This window comes from Podarcis melisellensis (assembly GCF_964234715.1).
Source record: "Podarcis melisellensis genome assembly, chromosome: 13".
Classification (NCBI taxonomy): domain Eukaryota; kingdom Metazoa; phylum Chordata; class Lepidosauria; order Squamata; family Lacertidae; genus Podarcis; species Podarcis melisellensis.
The window spans coordinates 24,615,731-24,635,267 of NC_138545.1; the positions used below are offsets into that span (position 1 = coordinate 24,615,731).

Sequence of the window (19,537 nt, forward strand, 5' to 3'; positions counted from 1 at the left end):
CTCCCCTTACTCTGCTGTTGATGTTGGAGATCAGCCTTCATAGAATCATGGGATGGGGTCATAGAATTGTATAGCTGGAAGGAACACCGAGGGTAATCAAGTCCAACCCCGTGATGCAGGATTCTCAACTAAAGCATCCATGACAGGTAGCCATCCAACCTCTGCTTAAAAACCTCCAGTAGAGAGTCTGCCACCCTCCAAGGGAGTTTGTTCCATTGTCAAACAGCTCTTACTATTAGAAAGTTCTTCCTAATGATTAGTCTGACTCTCCTTTCTTGTAACTTGCAGCCATTGGTACAGGTTACAACCCTCCAGAGCAGGAGAAAACAAACTTTCTTCATCTTCCAATGAAATTTAGAAGACTACATGTGGATTACAGAGAATTAGAAGACTAGATGTGGATTACAGATAATTTAAAAAAATTATCATTCCTTCTTTCTCTCCACAGGCTCTATTCATGAGCAGAATACCACCTCAACTGAGGCTCTGGAAGATATTGAAGACAATGAGGAGCTCATAGAACAGCTCATGTGCATCACCTCAGACAGCTTACCTCAGCTAGAAGTAGAGGAGAAATACGACATAGCCAAGGAGCTAGGCAGTGGCTCCTATGGACATGTTCTGCACATCCAGCATCGTGAGAGAGGTGAGAGTGTGAAAAGGCAAATTCCATGCTAGGGATCATTAGGAAAGTGACTGATAATCAAACAGCCAATACCGTAATGCTGTTACACAGATCTGTAGCATGACCACTTGAAATACAGTGTACTATTCTGTTCATCTCACCTGGAAAAGGTTCAGAAAAGAGTAACCAAAATGATCAAGAGGATGGAACAACTCCCCTATGAGGAATGACTATAACATTTGAGGTCTTTTTGTTTAGTGAACAAGCGGGGAAATGATAAGAGGTGTACAGTTGTACCTTGGAAGTCAAACGGAATCAGTTCTGGAAGTCCATTTGACTTCCAAAACGTTTGGAAACTAAAGCGCAGCTTCTGATTGGCTGCAGGAAGGTCCTGCAGCCAAATGGAAGCCGCAGAAGGCCCGTTGGACGTTTGGGTTCCAAAGAACGTTCGCAAACTGGAACACTCGCTTCTGAGTTTGCGGTGTTCAGGAGCCAAAACATCTGAGTACCAAGGCATTCAGGATCCAAAGTACAACAGTATACAGTTTATGCACTGGGTGAAGGACATTTTTGTCCCTGTCTCATTATGTTGTAACTTGGGGACATCCAATGAAGCTGAGTGTTGGAAGATTCAGGACAGACAAAAGAGAGTTCATAGCACATAGCACAGAAAAGAGAGTTCAGCACATAGTTAACTTGTAGAATTCACTCCCACAGAATGTCAAAATGGCCACCAATTTCAATGGCTTTAAAAGAGGATTAGAAAAATTCTTGGAGAATAAGTTTATCTAGTTTACTAGCCATTTTCTGCCTCCACTGTCTGAGTCAGGATGCCTCTAAATATCAGTTGCTGGGAATCACAAGTGGGAATAATGTTATTGAATGGGCTTCCTATGAGCATCTGGTTGCATCTGTGATAACAGAGTGTTGAACTCAATGGACCTTTGGACAAATACAGCAGGTTCTTCTGATGTTCATAAGGGCCACACCAGCCCACAGGAGGCAATGTGCTGTTACAGCTGGGAACCAGGGGACCAAAGTCTGTTAGTGAATATTAGAAGCTAATAAACCGTAGTATTTGGATATTATTTGGGATACAAAGGGAAAATGCAAGCTGCAGAACTGTGCCAGACAAGGAATTCATGGGTTAGTTTATGCAAACCACATTGGTTGAACAATGGGGAAAGAAGTACTGAGCCATTAAGGGCCACAGGCGATGCAAAACAACTGCCCTTCTCTTTGCCCCTCACCCCCAGTGAGAATTAGGGGAGAGGTGTAATATCACAGGAAAATTTGTCCTTTTAGAAAGCTAAAGGTTTGTTGGGAAGGAGTAGGACAGGATTCCATGGGCTGCTATGGAGGAAAGCAGGAACACGATAAGTAAAAGTTGCTGCGGGAAATGCGATGTTAACCAGATTAGAGTGTGGTCTTGTCTTGAGATTGACCCTAGTCTTGAAGAGAACCTACCCTCTAGTACTGCAAACATGCCCTGGGGCTAACGCTTGACTTAAGACCTGCCTGGAGCTGGCTCTGCTGCAGCTCAGCCCAAGCTGCCCCACTGCCCTCTTCTAGTTCACTAAATCCTGTAATTAATTAGCTGTGTCATCCCAGGAGTGTGGGCAGCTGCCAGCCAGCAGGTGCTGTGTTGGCGATGCCAAGTGCCTGCAGCAGTCCAAGTAGCAAGCTAGCCAGCCTCACAGCTGTAAGAAGAAGAAGGAAGGAGGTAACCATTTGCACATAAATGTAGAAGAGTATGTCACTGAACAAGAGATTCAATCCGAGTCCCAAACCCAGGTTAGGGACAGATTATTTTTTCTGTTACCCAGATGAAAGATCTTCCTCACCATTTGAAACTAGCTTTGCAGTGCCCCCTGCTGGGGAGACAATGGTATGAAGCAGTTAATTTCTGAAAACAAGTGTGTTGCCAGAGTTTGAATTGCCCTCCAGAGCTTCTGACCTGAGTGTTCCTTCTCCCAATCCAAGGATGATCAGCTTCTAAGGGCTTACAGGTTAGCCGCTGTGTGAACTGTGTTTTCGAGGTACAATGCCTGGCGCGTGCAGGTATCAAGTACTAAACAGAAGACTTATGTGTGACATGGGCACTACTTTTGGTGCTGTGGCACCCAGGCACCCTCTAGTGTCCAGCCGCTGACGTTTTGTTGTTGTTTGCAGGAACATCGATGGCTCTGAAGCTGATGTCCAAGGAGCGGACAGGGAGGCACGAGTTCCTGCGGGAATACTGTATTGCTCTCTGCCTCTCCTCACACCGCGCCCTTCTCCGAACCACTGGCATTGCTTTTGAGACATCTACACATTATGGCTTTGCACAGGAGCTGGCACCAGCTGGTGACCTTTGTGCCATCCTGAATTCAGGGGTACGAAGTGGGATGGAAACTTTGTGGGGCCTACAAATGGGAGAGTCTCAGCACAGGTGGGAAAGTAGGATTTATTTTGTGTATAGGGAAAGATTAAATATGCAAACAATTGTAATCTAAAACTCAGAGTGAGCCTGCAGTGTAGCTCCAGCTTCCTCCTGGCTCTAATATGAATGGCTGAAACACACCTTAGCACATTGTTGTCAAAACTTGGATCTCCAGCTGTTTTCACCATCCCTGACCACTGGTCCTGTTAGCTAGGGAGACACAAGTTTGGGAAACATTGCAGCATATTAATTAAATGCTGGTTCAACTGGCCACATTTCTGTTCTTTAAAGTGCCACAGTACCTTTTCCCATTTTTATGTTTATCCTTTGCCTTCAGTGCTCCAGTGTTAAGCAGCTGATGATAATATAGCAAAACTGTTCTAAGGATTGGGGGGGGGGGGGAGGTGTCTAGGTGACATCATAGGTACCACTAGCCAGGCAATTACATCTACAGTTAGCTTCTTTCAATGAAAGGTCCATTTGCACTTGACTCAACGATGGTGCTTCCAAACTGGTCCCATTCCTCTGAAAGATGGAGGCTGGAGGGTAATCCTTTTCAAGAGGTACTGCTCATCTTTACCCCCTGCTCTCTTTTCTCTTTCTCAACAGGAGGGCCTTCCTGAGGTACAGGTGAAGCGGTGTGCAGCCCAACTGGCTGAGGCGTTGGATTTCATGCATGGCAAAGGCTTGGTGCACCGGGACATAAAGCTGGACAATGTGATGCTTTTTGACAAAGAGTGTCGTCAGGTGAAACTGGGAGACTTCGGCCTCACACGAGTGGAAGGCACACAAGTGGCTGCTATGTCTGGCACTCTGCCCTACTCCCCCCCTGAACTGTGCCTTTTGGAAGGCACCGAGACTTTGGCTCTAGACCCCAGCCTGGATGTCTGGGCCTTTGGCGTGCTACTGTTCTGTATTTGTACAGGTTGCTTCCCTTGGGATGTGGCCATGAGCCCTGACCCTCAGTTTGAGGAATTTGGCATCTGGCAGAACCGCACGGTGCCAGGGGAGGCTCCGGCCCTGTGGAGAGGCTTTACCACTCATCTCTTGGGTCTGTTCCGCCGCCTAATGGCCATTGACCCTAACCGCCGCAGTCCTGCTGTTGAAGTGCACAAGTACTTAGCTCTGCCTTGGCGGGTGGACAGCTGTGGAGGGACACAGAGTCCTCAAGATGAACCTCTGAATACAATGGATTCAGGTGCCTTCCTCAATGACCCTATTAGGGGCAATACTAACCTAGGCAATAGATCTCAGGAGAATTGTCCAGGGGAAATACTGCCTGAGCTAATTCTCTGTGAGAAAACCCACACCATTCAGAACGGTCATAGCCCTGGAAGCAATCCCAGTCCACAGGAAGCCTCATGGCTAACTGAGACTGGGCTCCAGCCCTGATTTTAGATAATTCTCTTCTATGAACATTCTGAAATGAGTTGAAAGACCCAAGTAAGGGAAATAAGACTTAGCAGTAGTTTGTTCAGTATAATGCCATCTCTGCTATTGGTCAGGTTGGATAGAACTAGCTAGTCAGTAATGGGTGATCTACTCCCTGCCAGAGAGATAGTGTGTAGTTGGGTAGCAATGGTATCAGCAGAACAACCTTTATTTCAATAGCAGGAACATCACTAGAGAAGATAACAGTTGCTTCCTCTTTAGCTGGATTAGCTGGAGATGCCTTCCTTTGTTCACTTACTTTTTGTGGAGCATCTAGGCAATGTCATTATTAAGGTGTTGCAGTCCAGAATTTTCTGTATCATCTCACCATGATTTTTTTTAGACAATTATGACAATTTTAAATAAATAAAATATGATCGCTGGACCAGCCTGCCCATGAGGAACAGGCAGAGTTCTGTTCCAGCTTCTCACAGCTCCTGTACCTTTAAAACAGGGATGGCTAACTCACAGGCCGGATCAGGACCACCAGGCCTTCAAGTCCACAACCTGATTTGGAAATCTCGCCTGCTCTTTAAGGAGCAGATGGGGCACTTAAATCTCCAGATTGAGGCATAAAATTCCTCTTCCTTCTCTTTAGATCCACCTATGGAGAGATAAAAGATCCCTCTGGCATCCCTTTAGAGGGGATATCTGGAGAGCAGTCATAGGAATCATTTCTCCCTGATCTTAATGCTCAACACCACAGTGCTGAGACTGGAGATTATCCCTCTACCTGATATTTAAGAGTAAAAGGCAACATGCCCACCCCTCAGTCCAGTCCTAAGGTGGGGAAATGCTGAGTTTTAATCTTAAAGAGCAAGCAGAAGGCTCATATCCAGCCTTAGCACTGTGATGGCTAGCATTAAGATCAGAGAGAAGTATAGGATAGGTTTTAGTGGGTAGGAGAGGATCTATTAATTGCACTTTATCCCTCTAGGCCATGTGTATGGGGTGAACAGAGTTTTAAATCCCACCCCAAACTGAACAATTAAAAGAATAGGAATTAGACTGTAAAACCTTATTTTTAGCAAGTCCAGCTATGAAGTAAGTTGGCTCTCCTTTCTTACCCTGCTCAATAAAGATTGGGCAACAACTCAGAAAGTAAGTTAAAAACTATAGCTTGTTTACTTATAATCTAGCATTGGTTCAAGCAATGGTAGCAGTAAAAACTATGCAAGCAAAATACATTTGTAGTATAAACATCTTCAGTTATGCACCTAAAGCTGGAGTAAGTAGAGGCATATCTGCATCCATGGCTGTCAAAGGGAGAGAGAGGAACAGGAAGTACTGCATGCTCCTTCCTCTCCAGGAGGGGGGGGGGAATGACATAACACAGAGTCCTCGCTTCCAATTTTAATTTGGTAGTCTGAGTATCTATCAGCAATACAGCTCTGTGGAAATAGCCCCTTCTCATGCTAACTCAGCAAGAATATGTGTTTGTTAGGTTTTGCTGCTATCTCCCACAAGATTCCCATGGCTGCTATTTAGAGCTCCAGCACTAGAGTAGTGTGGATGGAAATGCTGTCCTTAACTTCACATAGTCCAAAAACAGCTGTAGGTTCTTCTTTGTCAAGAGGATCTTTAAAGCAGTGTCAGTGAACAGCTTGCCTTTTTTACTTATGGCAGACTAAACTGAAGGCTACAGGGAGATGAAACATATCCCTATAAATTTAAGGCTTAAAGTTTCAGCAGTTCCTCTTTTCAGATCTTGTTTTGCCCCCTGATTAGGAGATTGGTGCTAAATAACCTATTAATTGCCTCTTTAATTTACCATTCAGAATTACCCAAATGTCAGTTTCTGTTATTGCTTTAATTACTAGTTTCCTTCTGTTATATTTATTCCCACTCTCCAAATAGTGCTGTTTCACCAGTAAAGAAAAGAAAAGAGATCAGTAATCAAAACATCTTTCCTCAGAAACAGAAACTGTCAGTGGAGCAATTCTGAGACACTATTCACGGGGTGATCATTCATCTCCCAGGTGCAATTAATAGGAAGCAATTGAACAAGCTGAACTCAAGTAACAAACTTTTAACTGAATGGGACTTTCTTGGGGGTAAATATTATATGAGGATCTTGGTCACAAAGGAAGGGTGTTGCTGCATGATATAGTGCTATATTAAAATGCTGGAAACTCCATTTTAATTACCCTTTCAACTATTTAGAGAAAAAGCAATACTTCAGCTGTACCAAAGGACTTTAAAAGCAAAGAAACCAGAATGCTTTATGTTTCCAGCAGACCAAGACCTGAGAGTAAATATATGGATTTTTTAAATATGGTGAATGCAGGAAAAAACGGTTTGGCTTGTTAAAATAATGAATTATACAGGATATTATATGTATATTTATTGTACTGTATGGTTGATGAAATTTCTGTAATAAAATTGTTGCCAAGAAAGAAGGCTTAATTCTTCTGCACACTCAAGTGTAATGCAGTGTTTGTGTAGGTTAGACCTCAGAGTTTGTGTACATTACACACAAGCAGGAAAATATTTGACAATAATGCTATCCATGATATAACTTTCTTTCATTTACATAGAAATAGGACACATCCGAGTAAACAAAAATGTTATGTGGGAACAAGATTTAGCAGTGTTTGTGTCTGTATGTGAACTCTCTTGGTTTCTCTGGTCAAGACTCCATTACACTTGCCTACATCTTTTCACAACTAATTATTTTGCAAGATAAGAAATAAATCTCGTTGGGCAGAAGTTTGTTGGGTGCTCACTGCATAGCCAAGTTGGACAACACAGAATGCTTAAAGCTTTGGTTCCTCCCCACCACAGTGTTGCTTCAGTATCTTCCTCAACCTATCCCAAAAGGCAGCCTGGGCAGCTGGCTCCTGAGGCCAGTCTAGATACGCCTTCCTCTTCACCAGCTTTGCCAGACGATGATAGGCTGAGAGACGGTATCTGGAGATGTGCTCCATGAACAACAGGATCAACGTATCCTCTTGCTCAGCCACAAGACGGTATGTGGCCAGGGTCATCTCCAGAGAACACCAGGAGCTGTTGAGGGCATGGTGGCTGATAACACAGATGGTCTTGTAGCTGCTGTAAAGACTCTCCATGATATTGTCCACAATGGCCTTGCCCACCACAAAGTCCCGGTTGTGGAGACAGAGCTTCAGGAAGGGGGGTCCCTTCTGCTCCAGATTGGGCACCAAGTGCTGCAACACCCACTCCTGGTCCTGACTGCTGTAGGACACAAAAGCATCATACTCAAACCTCTGGCCTTTTCTGTTATTCAGCAGTCCATGCCACCATGCTCTCAGGATGTAGATCAGGAAAAGAAGCTCTGAGCCGCAAGTGGCTTTCAGGATAGGGAGTGAAATAAGGAGGAACAGCACCGAGGAGGTTGAAACAAAAAGGAGGAAGCCAACATCCTGACTACAGTTCTGCTCTATGAAAGACAGATAGTTGCCTTTCTTTTCTCTCCTTTGGACATCCAGACAGTCTGCATGCTCCAGCCCAAATACATAAATCTCTTTCCTTCTGATGGCCCAGTCAATGAGCCAGGCACTTGAGCAGTCACACCTGAAGGTGACACTGGAAAAATGCAAGTAGCGGAGAGGCATTTGTCCCAGTATTTGATCCTGAATGTCACTGTCAAGTTCCAGGAAGGCCTCCTTCTCTAGCACGAGTTGCTTGAGTTTGCACTTTCCTCTGAAGAACTTTGCTGAGATGTACCTGATGTTGCTGTTCACCATTCTCAGGGCCTCCACCTGGGGCAGATCCATGAAGAGGGACTGCATCTCTGGCGCAGAGGAACCGTAAGGTACTTCAGGCAGGTTGTGCACCTCAAGCAGTTGCAGCTTGGACAGATGAGACATGTTGAAATTCCATCCAGTAGATCTTGCTTCTAACTTATACTTGTAAACAAGCTGCTCCAGCACAGGGAAAAGCAGATGGAGGGGCTTAGAAGAATCACATTCCAAAGCTGGCTCCCAATGCATCAATCGCACATTGGGGAAAAATGTGTTATGAGACAAGTTGTAAAATTCAAAGCAGCCACTTAGAGTCATATTCTGCACTGAAGCAAAGTCAGACTGTGGCGGATTGTATAAGGCAATTGATGAAAAATTTTGCAATACAAGACTTTCTACATTTTTCGCTGAGAATCTCAGGGTTTCTTCCCCTTCTTGAAAATATGGAAAGCCTATCTGGAGTTCTCTCAAAAAAGCCAAACCCTGGAATGAATCGCTTTCAAACTGTGTGATGGGATTGCCACACAAGTCTAAGGAAACCAGACTGGACAGTTTATAGAAAGAGGCATTTGCAAGGTTGCGTAATCGATTGTTTCTCAGATTTAAAACCTTAAGTTGGCCAAGTCTAGAGAAGGCAGATACTGGAATGTTCTCAAACCCACAGTCATTGAGTGAGAGTGTCTCTAAGTATGGCAGGCAGGAGAATACAGTAGAGTGGGGACTTTTAAATCTGTTACCAGAGAAATCAAGAATCCTCAGCCGGGAGTTAAAGTTCATCTTCTCATACTCCAGTGGGCAAAGGTTCCAGTAAAGATTATTTCCAGAAAGATCTAACAGCTGGAGATAGAAGAGCTTATACAGAAGCAAGGGATCTACTTGCTCCATTTTATTATCCTCAAGTACCAAATTCTCCACAGAGTAGCAGCCAGGAAGCTCTTCACTGTTGAAGTTTTTGTAGTAATTCAATGAAAATGACAGAGATCGGAGGGAGAAACGGGAGGCCAGAGCACAGACCTGAAAAGTCTGGTTCTCATGCATGTGGTGTGTCTTCTCCAACGAAAGTGCATCAAGTTCTTTTATTTCTAAGGATAGAAGCTCACTGAGTGCCAGAGGGAAATGGCTCAGCACCAGGGACTGAAGTGAGCTTTTGTTCTGAGAATAAAGACCCGTTTTTTCCTGTGATTGAGAAGATGGGACCCTAGAGCTTGATAAGTTAGGATGTTGCCTCAGATACAAAGAGTGGGGAAACCTCCCTATTTCACAGTTATCTACAGACACGTGAGGCACTGACTGCAAAGATGGGAAAATGCTGAACAGCTCTGAAAATTGGTCTAAGCAGCATCCAGAAATGGAAAGCGATTTTAAGTGACTTGGAAGATTTATCCCTCGCTGTCCTGTGAGATAGATGCCCTTCATGTTCAAAGTCTGCAGTTGCTCTAATTGGTGGAAGGCTTGAGTTGGGATGGAGCTGTTGCTGCAGCCTGTATCTGAGTGGTGGATTGATAAGTATTGTAGCTTGTCCAGGCCCAGGAAAGCCCTGGGTGAGATAACAGGTGCCTTCAAGTTGATGGTCAGGTGATTAAGTTCTGGAAAAGACGAGAAAGCTCGTTCATAAATGACAACACTCCCGGAGAGACAAAGGGCACTCACCAGCTCAGGAACAGTAGCCAGATCTTCTTGCAAGGAGGTGACATTGCTACAGAATGCAACCAGACCCGCATCTGAAGCAGAGAGACAGAGGGATAGGGGTTCAGATGTGTGTGGTCGTAGCCAGCCCTCAGTGATCTGACATTTGCTGGTGAGCGTCGCCTTGCAGAAAGGTGGGCTCAGAAACAGGAAGAGCAGGAAGATGCTGGCCACTCTTCTTGCTTCCAATTTATTCCAGCAGCTCCTCTGAAAAGGGCTTCCATCTCTCTGAAAGATATTTGGGAATCATACATTGTCCATCTAATGATCACTGGTTTTTTTTTTAAAGAGGTACTTGCGGTGATCAAAACTGCCTACTGTTTGACATGCAGACACTGGTACCTGGTATTCTGCAATTCGCATTGGGGAATGCAGGGAATCTTTTCACAGAGGCACACTTTTTATACACATCTCTAATGTAATGTCAGCAACATTAAAAATCTTGACACTTGTTTAAAGCCTATTTAGTTATCATGATAATTCCCACAATGAACTCTGGAACTGAATTTTGGAATGAATGCTAAGTGAAGGCTTTGCTAAAGCTTCTGCATCTCTTCAAAGAAATACAGTTCCCAGAATCTCTTTGCTAGGGCAGGTAAGTGCTTGAAACTATTTTATATGTGGAGTGTTGTCACACTCTTATCAGTTGGTCTACTCACTTCACTTTATTCTGAAGCCTTTTAAGAGTCTTGAATTAATATGTATACATTTGGATTAATATTAGAGATCAGGCGCATACAAATTCACTCATGTATCAAAAAGCATGGGAATTTGAGATTAAGGTGCCCATCTTATGTAACATGGAAACATTAAATATGTACCGCAGTTTTATATATTGTACTTGTTACAACTTGGCTCCATGAAAACAACCTTTACCTTGGTCTTTCCACCCCAATTTTCTTTCTTTAAAGTTTGGGGAATAACTGACCTTGTACTGTTGTTGTTTAGTCATTTAGTCATGTCCGACTCTTCATGACCCCATGGACCAGAGCACCCCAGACCTTGTATTAGTATCCCTTAATTATTGAGGGAAGCCGTTTTGCCCTTGCTCCTGAAGTTTCCTCAGTACCTGGTGGCTGCTGCTTCTAGCAACAGACATCTCAATACATCTTTAATTCTGCCCTGAGTTATTTGTATAGGTGAATAAATGGACAGGTTCTCCTGTACAGCTTCATGTAAAGTTATGCACAGAAAGGCAACTTCCTCACACAATTCAGGACATCTTTGTTGATGTCTATAAGGCAGCACTGTGTTTACCCCATGTGGCATGAATGTCAAGACTTTCTTTCCTGATGGCCCATATTTAAAGTCTAAGACAAGCATTAAAACACCCATCCACCACAGCTATAAAGAGTTCATTAGGTAGTAGAAAAACACTGGTACAGCCTTATAAAATATATGCTTTCTATCTTATACACAAATTTGGTCCTGGATGTATGAAAAAGCAATGTAACCCTAAATAGTTAAAAGCAAGTGAATATATTAGAATGACAGTGTAGGGCACTGTTGAGCATTGCTCAACTCCCATTAGCCTCAGCTAGCATGGCCAATGGTCAGGGATAGGATCTGTACTCCAACAATATCTGGAGGGCCACAGCTTCCCTATCCCTGGTTTGCAGGAACTCTCTTTGTATGTGAAGGCCCACAAAATGTCAGTTGTATGAACCATGGGAGTGTGGCTGTGCTCAGCCTACTCCCACATTGTATCCTGGGCTGACCCATATTCAGGGCCGTCTTTAGCATATGTGCCACCGGGGTGCACAGATCCTCCCAGCGCCCCCAAATTTAGTTAATTTTGTGTGCACAGCACTGTTGAGAATGACAAACGCTATCATTGAGTCTGACAAGCGCGCCATTGTGAATGACAAGCGCCACCGCTGGCGTGGCGCATCTTTGGTAAATGAGTGCACAAAGTCAAATGTACTTTAGTGAAACAGTAGGTATACATTTCGGTAATGCCTAGGAATATATGTATTCTGTTTTTCTAGCTTGATTAAAATTCTTTATTATTTCATAACAGGTAGATAGTTAAGAGCTTAGGCGGCTTCAGTGGCAGGTGCCTGGCGCCCTCCTGAATGCGGCACCCAGGTGCCCCGCACCCCTTGCACCCCTGGGGAAAGACAGCCCTGCCCCTCTTCAGTACTGTTTATGCATTTGGTAGGTGCAACCTACCAAACTCATGACCTGCGATGTGGAGGTGGGATGAATACGTGTGGACCAGCTCTCTTGGCTCATGCAATTAACATTATGTGGGCCTGAACACTCAAATAGGAAACTGGAGAACCTGTTGCTTTGCCCCTTCTTTTTCAGTTACTCATTGACAAAGTGGTGATAATTTGGTGGGTTTGGGTGAAAAACTGAAGCGGTTGAGGCACCTCAGACCCTGTGTGTATGAGACATGGCTTGAATCCTGTCCCTGGTCTAATCACTTGGTGCACATCCTAGAATCATTTTGAAATATGACCCAGCAGGAGATGAGCAACTACTGTTCCATGGCATTGTCACCATACAGACCATACCATATGCACACAGAGACAAAGACACACACCTCTCCTGAAAATCACACCATGATGTCCTTTACCTCTAAGATGTTCATTTGAACCCTCTAACAATACCCATTCAAATGGGGGAAAGTCAGCTTTTATCTGTGTGGGTTCTCCAGGTTGCACAGAATACATTGCTATGAAATTATAAGCCCATTGAAAACTAACCTAGAGAAAAAGGGAGAAAAAAGCCAGTTAGCAGTACCTCTTTGCTTCGCCATCCTGGTGCTAGCACTGCATGTTTAGCCATTCTCTTTTCCAGTATTTCTTTCCCTGCTCCTCAAGCTAACTTCTCTCCCTACGTCTCATAAAAGTAGTATCTCTACTGAATAAACTTAGTTACAAAGGGTATAGCAGATCTCACTACTCACTACTCCACTTCAGGACACAATTCCTCTTTCACTCTTACTATAAAGCTGCATGCAACTTTCACATGCAAGTTAAGGCAGTAATTTAAAAACTGGAACTCTATGCAGAAGTGAGAATTTACTAGAAATGTGCCTTTCCTACTTCCTCATCTAGAAGAAGCCTTTTTATGTGTTTTCCCTTTGCAAACCACAACTACATGAAGCGTCTTTGCATGTTGCTGTTTAGAGGTAAGTGACTTATGAACAATGGTCTTGCACACTTGTGGATGGGAATCCCCGCACACCACAGGTTGTCATTTGCATAGATCTCATGGGGCATTCAGCTAGCAACTGTTATAGAATAGAAAGGGTGGAAAAGCTTGGTGAAGAACAATGCTCTATAACTTGGGCTTGGACAGTATGGCCAGATGAGAGCAAAGGGTTAGGGATGGGTTGACATGGGCTTTGCATGTAAGCAAGCTGTGGGAAAACACTCTGAGATGAAAGAGTGGTGTTGAAGGAAGCCTTGATATAAAGGAAGAGCTTCTTTGCAGTGGTATGTATGGCTTAGGGATGGAACTGGGAATAAGTCATTAGATTCTGGAAGATGTATGAGGCAATACCAGAACTTCCCTTGCCCTTTCTGAGGTCCCAAAGGAGGACTTCTGGGTGACCCTGAAAGAAGTTATGTACTGTGGCTGTCACTCTGGACCTATTTAGACACCCACTTTCCTAAGGAGCAGGAAGTTTCGTGAGCAAGCCGTTTCCTTTGGAGGAGAGATCACTGGAAAAGCACTTTTGCTGCTTCTGGCTGCACATTTCTCTTTCTAAAGGAAGATTATGGTTCAGTGCCCCAGGATGGTTGCTTGATTGCTTTCCTCAATGGGAGCTAATGATAAGGAGATATTTGAGGACTGACAGTTGCTTCTACATTACTGGAACCACCATCCTTTGTTTACACATTTTTATGGCACATCTGAACAGTGTCACTGCCATAGTGTTGATGTCTAGTGTTTTCCTGTATGGAATATTCTTTTTCAAATGCAATTAGTGACAATGCTGCTCTGCAAGAAAACACAATTGCAGGACCAACTGCTGTTGAGGATTTTTAGAACTCCTGTGCCTTTAATTCTAAATATCCCATGTGCAGGTCTCACCCATTTCATTGATTTGTGCTTTCTCCTGATCTGTAATGAATCGGTTACTGGTTTCCTTGCATATGTTTCTTTCTGTTTTTAACAAAATAGTACAATTTCACTATTACAAAAAGAGAGAGAGAATAAATGAGCAGTTGAAACTTCCACCCTTCATAGGGGAACAGAAATTGGTGCTGGGACAACTAAGGGTTTGTCCAATCTTCTGCTTATCCCATGCCTAGAAAGTGTGGGTCCAAGCAGTTCTTCATTTATCCCATATTTCTGGGCATGGGTCTGACTGATTTTCCATTTGCCCCACTGCTTTCCTCTGGAAAACCCACTGTTTACCTCTAGATTGAAGCAAATGTCAATCCCAAGAAAGCTTGGTTGATGTTTGCTGCAGTTCAGTGGTATGCAGTGGCTTTCCACAGAAAAGCTGATGAGGACTTGCAGTCAGCCCATTTGCAATTAGGACCAGAAAGGGGATCTGCCAACCAGGACTTAATTGTGAATATTATAGAAGGTTTTTTTTAATTGTGTGGAAAGGGATGCGTGTTGATGAATAAAATGTAATATTACCTTGAGCTGTGTAGAACTGTGTAGAACTTTTAATTTCACCCATGTAATTATGGGAAAGCAATGTCTCAGCAGCACTGAGGGGCTTTAGCAATTTTTTTGTGATTTAAAGAGCATTACTAGAACTTGGGAAAATTATACCTCTCCAGCTCTGAGAATGGGGAAGATGTAAGGCATTTGTTTGTGAAGAAATAGGTTCTCTTTTTCATTTTGCAGTTTTGAAAGAGGGAGACTATGTGTACAGAGTTTGTATTTGGAGTCAGTTAAGACTGGGGGGGCGGGGTGCAACCTGGAAGATTGCCTTGAAGGGATCCTCAGGGATCTTCTGCCTTATGATTCTTGGCTTCCAATTACTATATACATTTTCCATACATTGGTAAATAAAAAAAGAAAGTGCTCCAAACACTGAAACATTGTAAATATTACAAAAATGCCTGTGTTCTCTCACCCAAAGGTACTCAAATCTAGGTAGAGATGCCCTTGGAACTATCTGGTACTTAAAACCCCTCCCTATCTGGTACTTAAAACTCTCTCCAGGCCACACCCTTCATTGGCTCTGCTTCACAACGCTTTTGCCTGGCTAGGATTGTTCTTGGGCTCTGATAATAGCTGCTTACCTGAATCAAAGGTGAGTGGTGGTTGCAGCCTCTTTGTAGCAGCTGGCCATTGGGTCCTCCTCTGGTCAGCTGCTATGAATGGCAGTATAGCTCACCAACAACAAATGTGAACTGCCCAATCAGGAGTAGGTTCGGGGGCGGAGCCTGGGCAGTGGACCAGAGTGTGGAAGTCTTCATTCTGGTCCACCCCTGGAAATATAAGCTGACTTCACCCAAGTATGGTACATTGTCTTGTCCCATTTGTTTAAATGTATTGTTGCCTTCACTCACATTCAGTGTGGGGTGCTGTGAGTGGGTCTGCAATGCCTCTTGCTTGTCTGGATGAAGGATAGAGCTGTTGGCAGGTGTGTGTGTTAAACTAGCCGACTGTACAAAGGTTAAAATTTACATTAGTTGCCCCACCCATCACTGGTCCTTGGAAGGTTGCCCAGAATGAAACATCCCCCACTCAAGTTTCAAACTATGTTCAAAAGAACAGAGACCTCCTGGGCTTTCTTTGAAAGCTGATTAGATTCCCAATGGAATCTAATGGCAGACAAGCTTTCATAGAGGAGAGATGACTAATGATGTTGGTGGTGATGATGATGCTGAACAAAGTGAACTCAAACTGTTTGTTTTTCTTTGCCAGGTTACTTGGCACCTCTAAGGTGATCCAAACTCTTCAGCTGTGGAAAGGAGGCCAATGCAACAGAGAGGAACAATGCTGGCCATCTTGATGCTTTTTTCCTTGGGACAACCTTTCTCTCTTGCTTTGATGAACCTAAAATGCTATACCATTGAAGGGTCACTGATGCCTTATGTGGCGCGTCGCTTTCCCAGCTGCTCTCCACCTAATAGCACCAGGCTGATAGTGAACTGCCAGAATGTATGTTCCTTGCCAGAAGATATCATCGCCGTCCCCAAGGAGGTTGAAGCACTCTGTCTCTCAGGGGACATTAAAGTCTTGGAAGCTCAAACCTTCCAAGCTTTTCCAGAACTCCACTATCTGAGACTCGTGATAAAGAAGGATGTTGTTATCTCACCCAGGGCTTTCATAGACTTGAATAAATTGCAGTACCTTTTTATCGTATTCCAAAATCTTCAGTCTTGTTCCAAACTCATCGACATTTGTGAAACCTTCTTCCCTATGCCCTCCCTTCAAACTCTGGTCCTAAGTGATGTCAGTCCCACAGGAGGAGATATAACACTGTCTCATCAACTCCAACTGCTCTCTGTTTCTAGATGCAGCTTGAAACACGTTTTGGAGCTGCTCCACTTCTTCCTCTCATTGAAGTCATCACCTCAAGGGTCTGTAAATCAACTCATGCCAGATTCTTTTTCTTCCTCTTTGTCTCAAAAGCAGCATCCTAGCAGCTTGGCTCCTGCTGTCCCTACCTCATGGTCTCAGAAAGAGGGAAAGAGTCCTGAAGGCCAAAACAGATGTTTTCTCCAGAACCTAAGATGGAGCTTTTCCCCTCTGACTCTGGGTGAGATCCTAATATTAGCATTAGAAATAGAAAAACTCGACTCCCTTTCACTGGAAAACACCAACCCAAGGTTCAAGAGCCAGACCTTCCCAGTCTGTGATTTGGCTTCCCGTTTCTCCCTCTGTTCTCTGTCACTGTCCCGGATATTTTTCAAAACCTTTGATGCTGTAAAGTATGATGCCTGTCGCTCTCTGGAGAAATTAGCACTTGTGCGGAACCAACTAGAATATGTAGATTCTTTGATTCTATACAAAATGCCCCAGCTCCAGCTTTTAGATCTTTCTCTAAATAACCTCCACTGGGGCCTGTGCCCACCAGTGTATAAGAGGATGAATTTCACCTCTAAGCTGCAGATTATGAATTTCTCAGGAAATAATGTCAGCAACCTCCAAGCCTACGCCTTTTCCTGCCTGCCATATTTACAGGAGCTCTTACTCTATGCCAGCAATATTAAAAGGATGGATTCAATGGCATTTTATGGACTTCATCAACTTAAGGTACTCAATCTGGAAAACAACTACATTATTCATTTGACAAATCATTCCTTTTCTTCCCTCTCCAGGTTGGCCTTCTTGAACCTAAGGCATAACCCAATTGAAGTGCTGACAACATACTTCTCTCAAGGTCTCAATACACTGAGAGAACTACAATTTGGTTTTATAAATTATGGTGACCTGGATGTGGGCTTTTCAATCCCTGGCCTTGAAAATCTTGAACTTCTATCCAAATCCAGAATTAGATTTAGAAGACAAAGCATGGAGATGTTTTCCACTTTGGAGAAATTAACACTCAAGTGTAATCAGCTTGAAGTGGACTCATGCAAATCGCCCTCTTTCCCCAAAGTAAAGGAACTTTATTTGTCAGGATTCATTTTTTCCTGTAATACCTCTAGGCCTTTTTTCCATGATTTCCCTCTCCTAGAAAAACTTCACCATAGTGTTATCGTACAGGGTTCTTACAGGGGACACTTCAACTTTTCCCATTTATCAAACCTAAGGGTCTTGGTGGTTTTTAACCTTGCAGATGCAATTAAAGATATTCCTAAAGCTGATGCCCAGTATCTCTTCCAGAACCTCACTCACCTGGAAGTATTGCACTTGATGGAATCGGGCCTGGAATATGTATCCCCTGTTTTATTCCGGGACATGAAGAGTTTGCAGCTTCTTGTGATGCAAAGTGAATTAATCCTTACCCTAGATGCTAGCTTTCAGGATCAAATGGGGCAACTAAGGTACTTTTACCTGAACACAGGCAACTTTGGGTGCTACTGTTCCAATGCCTGGTTTGTCGGCTGGGCATCAGGAAAGAAAGACCTTTTTGTATCTATTGTACACCCACTGAGGTGTCAGCAACTGACAACGGCATTGAAATCTCAGAAGTTCTTGCGATTTGTTGAGCACAATTGCATCCTGAAGATAGACTTCATTCTCTTTATGGCCACTTCCTCTCTGACCCTCTTCCTCATGTCATTCCTATTGATTCATGTCACCTGTGGTTCAGAGCTCCTTTTCCTCATCTACATACTACGAGGCTGGTGGCATAGACTGTGTGGTGAAATAGGGAAAGGCAAGAGGTTTGAATATGATGCCTTCGTGTCTTACTGCAGGCAGGACCAGAATTGGGTCCTTCAGAACCTGGTACCCAACCTAGAGCACAATGGTCCTCCCTTCCTGAAGCTCTGTCTACACAGTAGGGACTTTGTGGTGGGCAAGGCTATTGTGGACAATATTATGGACAACCTCTACAGGAGCCGGAAGGCCATCTGTGTGATCAGCCCACACTCCCTGTGCAACCATTGGTGTTCTCTGGAGTTGAGCCTGGCTACGTACCGACTCTTGGCAGAACCAGATGACACACTGATTCTGGTGTTCTTGGAACGCAGGTCCAGGTATCAGCTTTCATCTTACCATCGGTTGGCCAAGCTGGTAAAGAAGAAGACCTACATAGACTGGCCTGAGAAGCCAACAGCTCAGCTTCTCTTTTGGGATAGGCTGAGGAAAAGCCTTAAGCAGCCCTGTGGTGACGAAGAGGGGGAAATCTGAAGAAAGTGCTACTTTAAATCTCTGAACTGTAGTTATAACTGCCAAATCTGCAAGATTAGGACATTTATTCTATTCAGGACCGTCTGTCATTTTCCCCATGCCCCCCCGAAATAGCTTCAAAGTATTTTCTATATAATGTTTGCTCCATATTTGTTTCCAATATTTCAAATGAAGATATAGATGGGATAATGCCATGATTACTTAATAATGCTCCCCCTACCCCTTTCTTTCCTGATGTCTTTTAGCTCTCCTTCTCGGGGAAAAAGGTAGTTGAAACTTTGCTTACTATTTTTTTTAAAGGGTTAAAAAATCTTAGATTTTGAAACTGAATCCTGAACTTGGGTAGAATCTATAACAAGATCAGGCGAAGCGAAGCTAAGGGCCAGTTACAATGATCAGAGTAAAGTGGTAAAGCTTGGCTTGGATGAGACCTCTTCAGAGGAACCAATGAGCCTTTCTCCTATACGAAGTACCCTAGGGAATCAGTTATTTGTACTGGAGATAACCCTGAAGAAAATTAATTTCTTGGACTTCCGGGTTAGCGCGATCGACTAATGGCGGATTCCCTCTGCACTCCGGAGGGAATCGGCTCCGCAGGATCGGGTCTTGCCGCTGCGGCGACGCGGGGACCCTTAAAAATCACAGGCGGTGAAGCCTGTGAGCGTGGTGACTCGGCGGGCACCATTTGCGCCCCCCCAAGCTGCGAAGGAGCCTTTTTAAAGGCTCCGGAACAGGGAAGGGGTGAGTGGCGCGGTGCTGAGAGTTGACTGCTTCTCCTGAGGAGTGAAGCCGCACTGCCGTTGTCGGAGAGTGCTGACTTCTTCTTGTGAACAATTGGACTTTAAAGTAACAACCCGTGAGTAGCACGGAAATTGGAATTTTAATTTTTTTTCATGAATTAGGCACGAGCAGGGAAGGCTTAAACAGGAAGTCAGCCCCCCC

The 19,537-nt window shown here is 44.0% G+C and overlaps 3 protein-coding genes across 11 annotated transcripts in view; 2 read left to right on the top strand and 1 right to left on the bottom strand.

The window, feature by feature from the left end:
* The window catches only part of LOC309355461 (putative serine/threonine-protein kinase SBK3), a 29,367-nt gene extending 22,490 nt beyond the window's left edge, over window positions 1–6,877 (top strand). For all 6 annotated transcript variants that reach the window (XM_081886359.1, XM_081886360.1, XM_081886358.1 and 3 more), the window contains 3 exons: window positions 449–646; window positions 2,798–3,000; window positions 3,657–6,877. In XM_081886359.1, the coding sequence (XP_081742485.1) occupies window positions 449–646; window positions 2,798–3,000; window positions 3,657–4,439 (1,184 nt within the window). In that variant the 3' untranslated portion in view covers window positions 4,440–6,877. The remainder of the gene's footprint in view (window positions 1–448; window positions 647–2,797; window positions 3,001–3,656) is intronic.
* A 295-nt stretch (window positions 6,878–7,172) lies between these two features.
* On the bottom strand, window positions 7,173–12,777 carry LOC309355416 (toll-like receptor 11). The gene is made up of 2 exons (XM_081886231.1): window positions 12,617–12,777; window positions 7,173–10,096 (listed from the first exon to the last, which is right to left on the bottom strand). Exons 1-2 carry the CDS (start codon window positions 12,659–12,661, stop codon window positions 7,235–7,237), a joined length of 2,907 nt encoding a protein of 968 aa, XP_081742357.1. The 5' UTR covers window positions 12,662–12,777; the 3' UTR covers window positions 7,173–7,234.
* LOC309355417 (toll-like receptor 12) lies at window positions 10,122–19,116 on the top strand. 4 transcript variants are annotated; one of them, XM_081886233.1, is made up of 3 exons: window positions 10,122–10,463; window positions 12,934–13,007; window positions 15,716–19,116. In XM_081886233.1, exon 3 carries the CDS (start codon window positions 15,770–15,772, stop codon window positions 18,593–18,595), a length of 2,826 nt encoding a protein of 941 aa, XP_081742359.1. In that variant the 5' UTR covers window positions 10,122–10,463; window positions 12,934–13,007; window positions 15,716–15,769; the 3' UTR covers window positions 18,596–19,116. The 4 variants fall into 4 exon arrangements, with proteins under 4 accessions (XP_081742359.1, XP_081742360.1, XP_081742358.1 ...); XM_081886234.1 differs by lacking the exon at window positions 12,934–13,007; XM_081886232.1 differs by lacking the exon at window positions 10,122–10,463 and having other exon boundaries at window positions 12,893–13,007.
* Window positions 19,117–19,537: the final 421 nt, after the last annotated feature.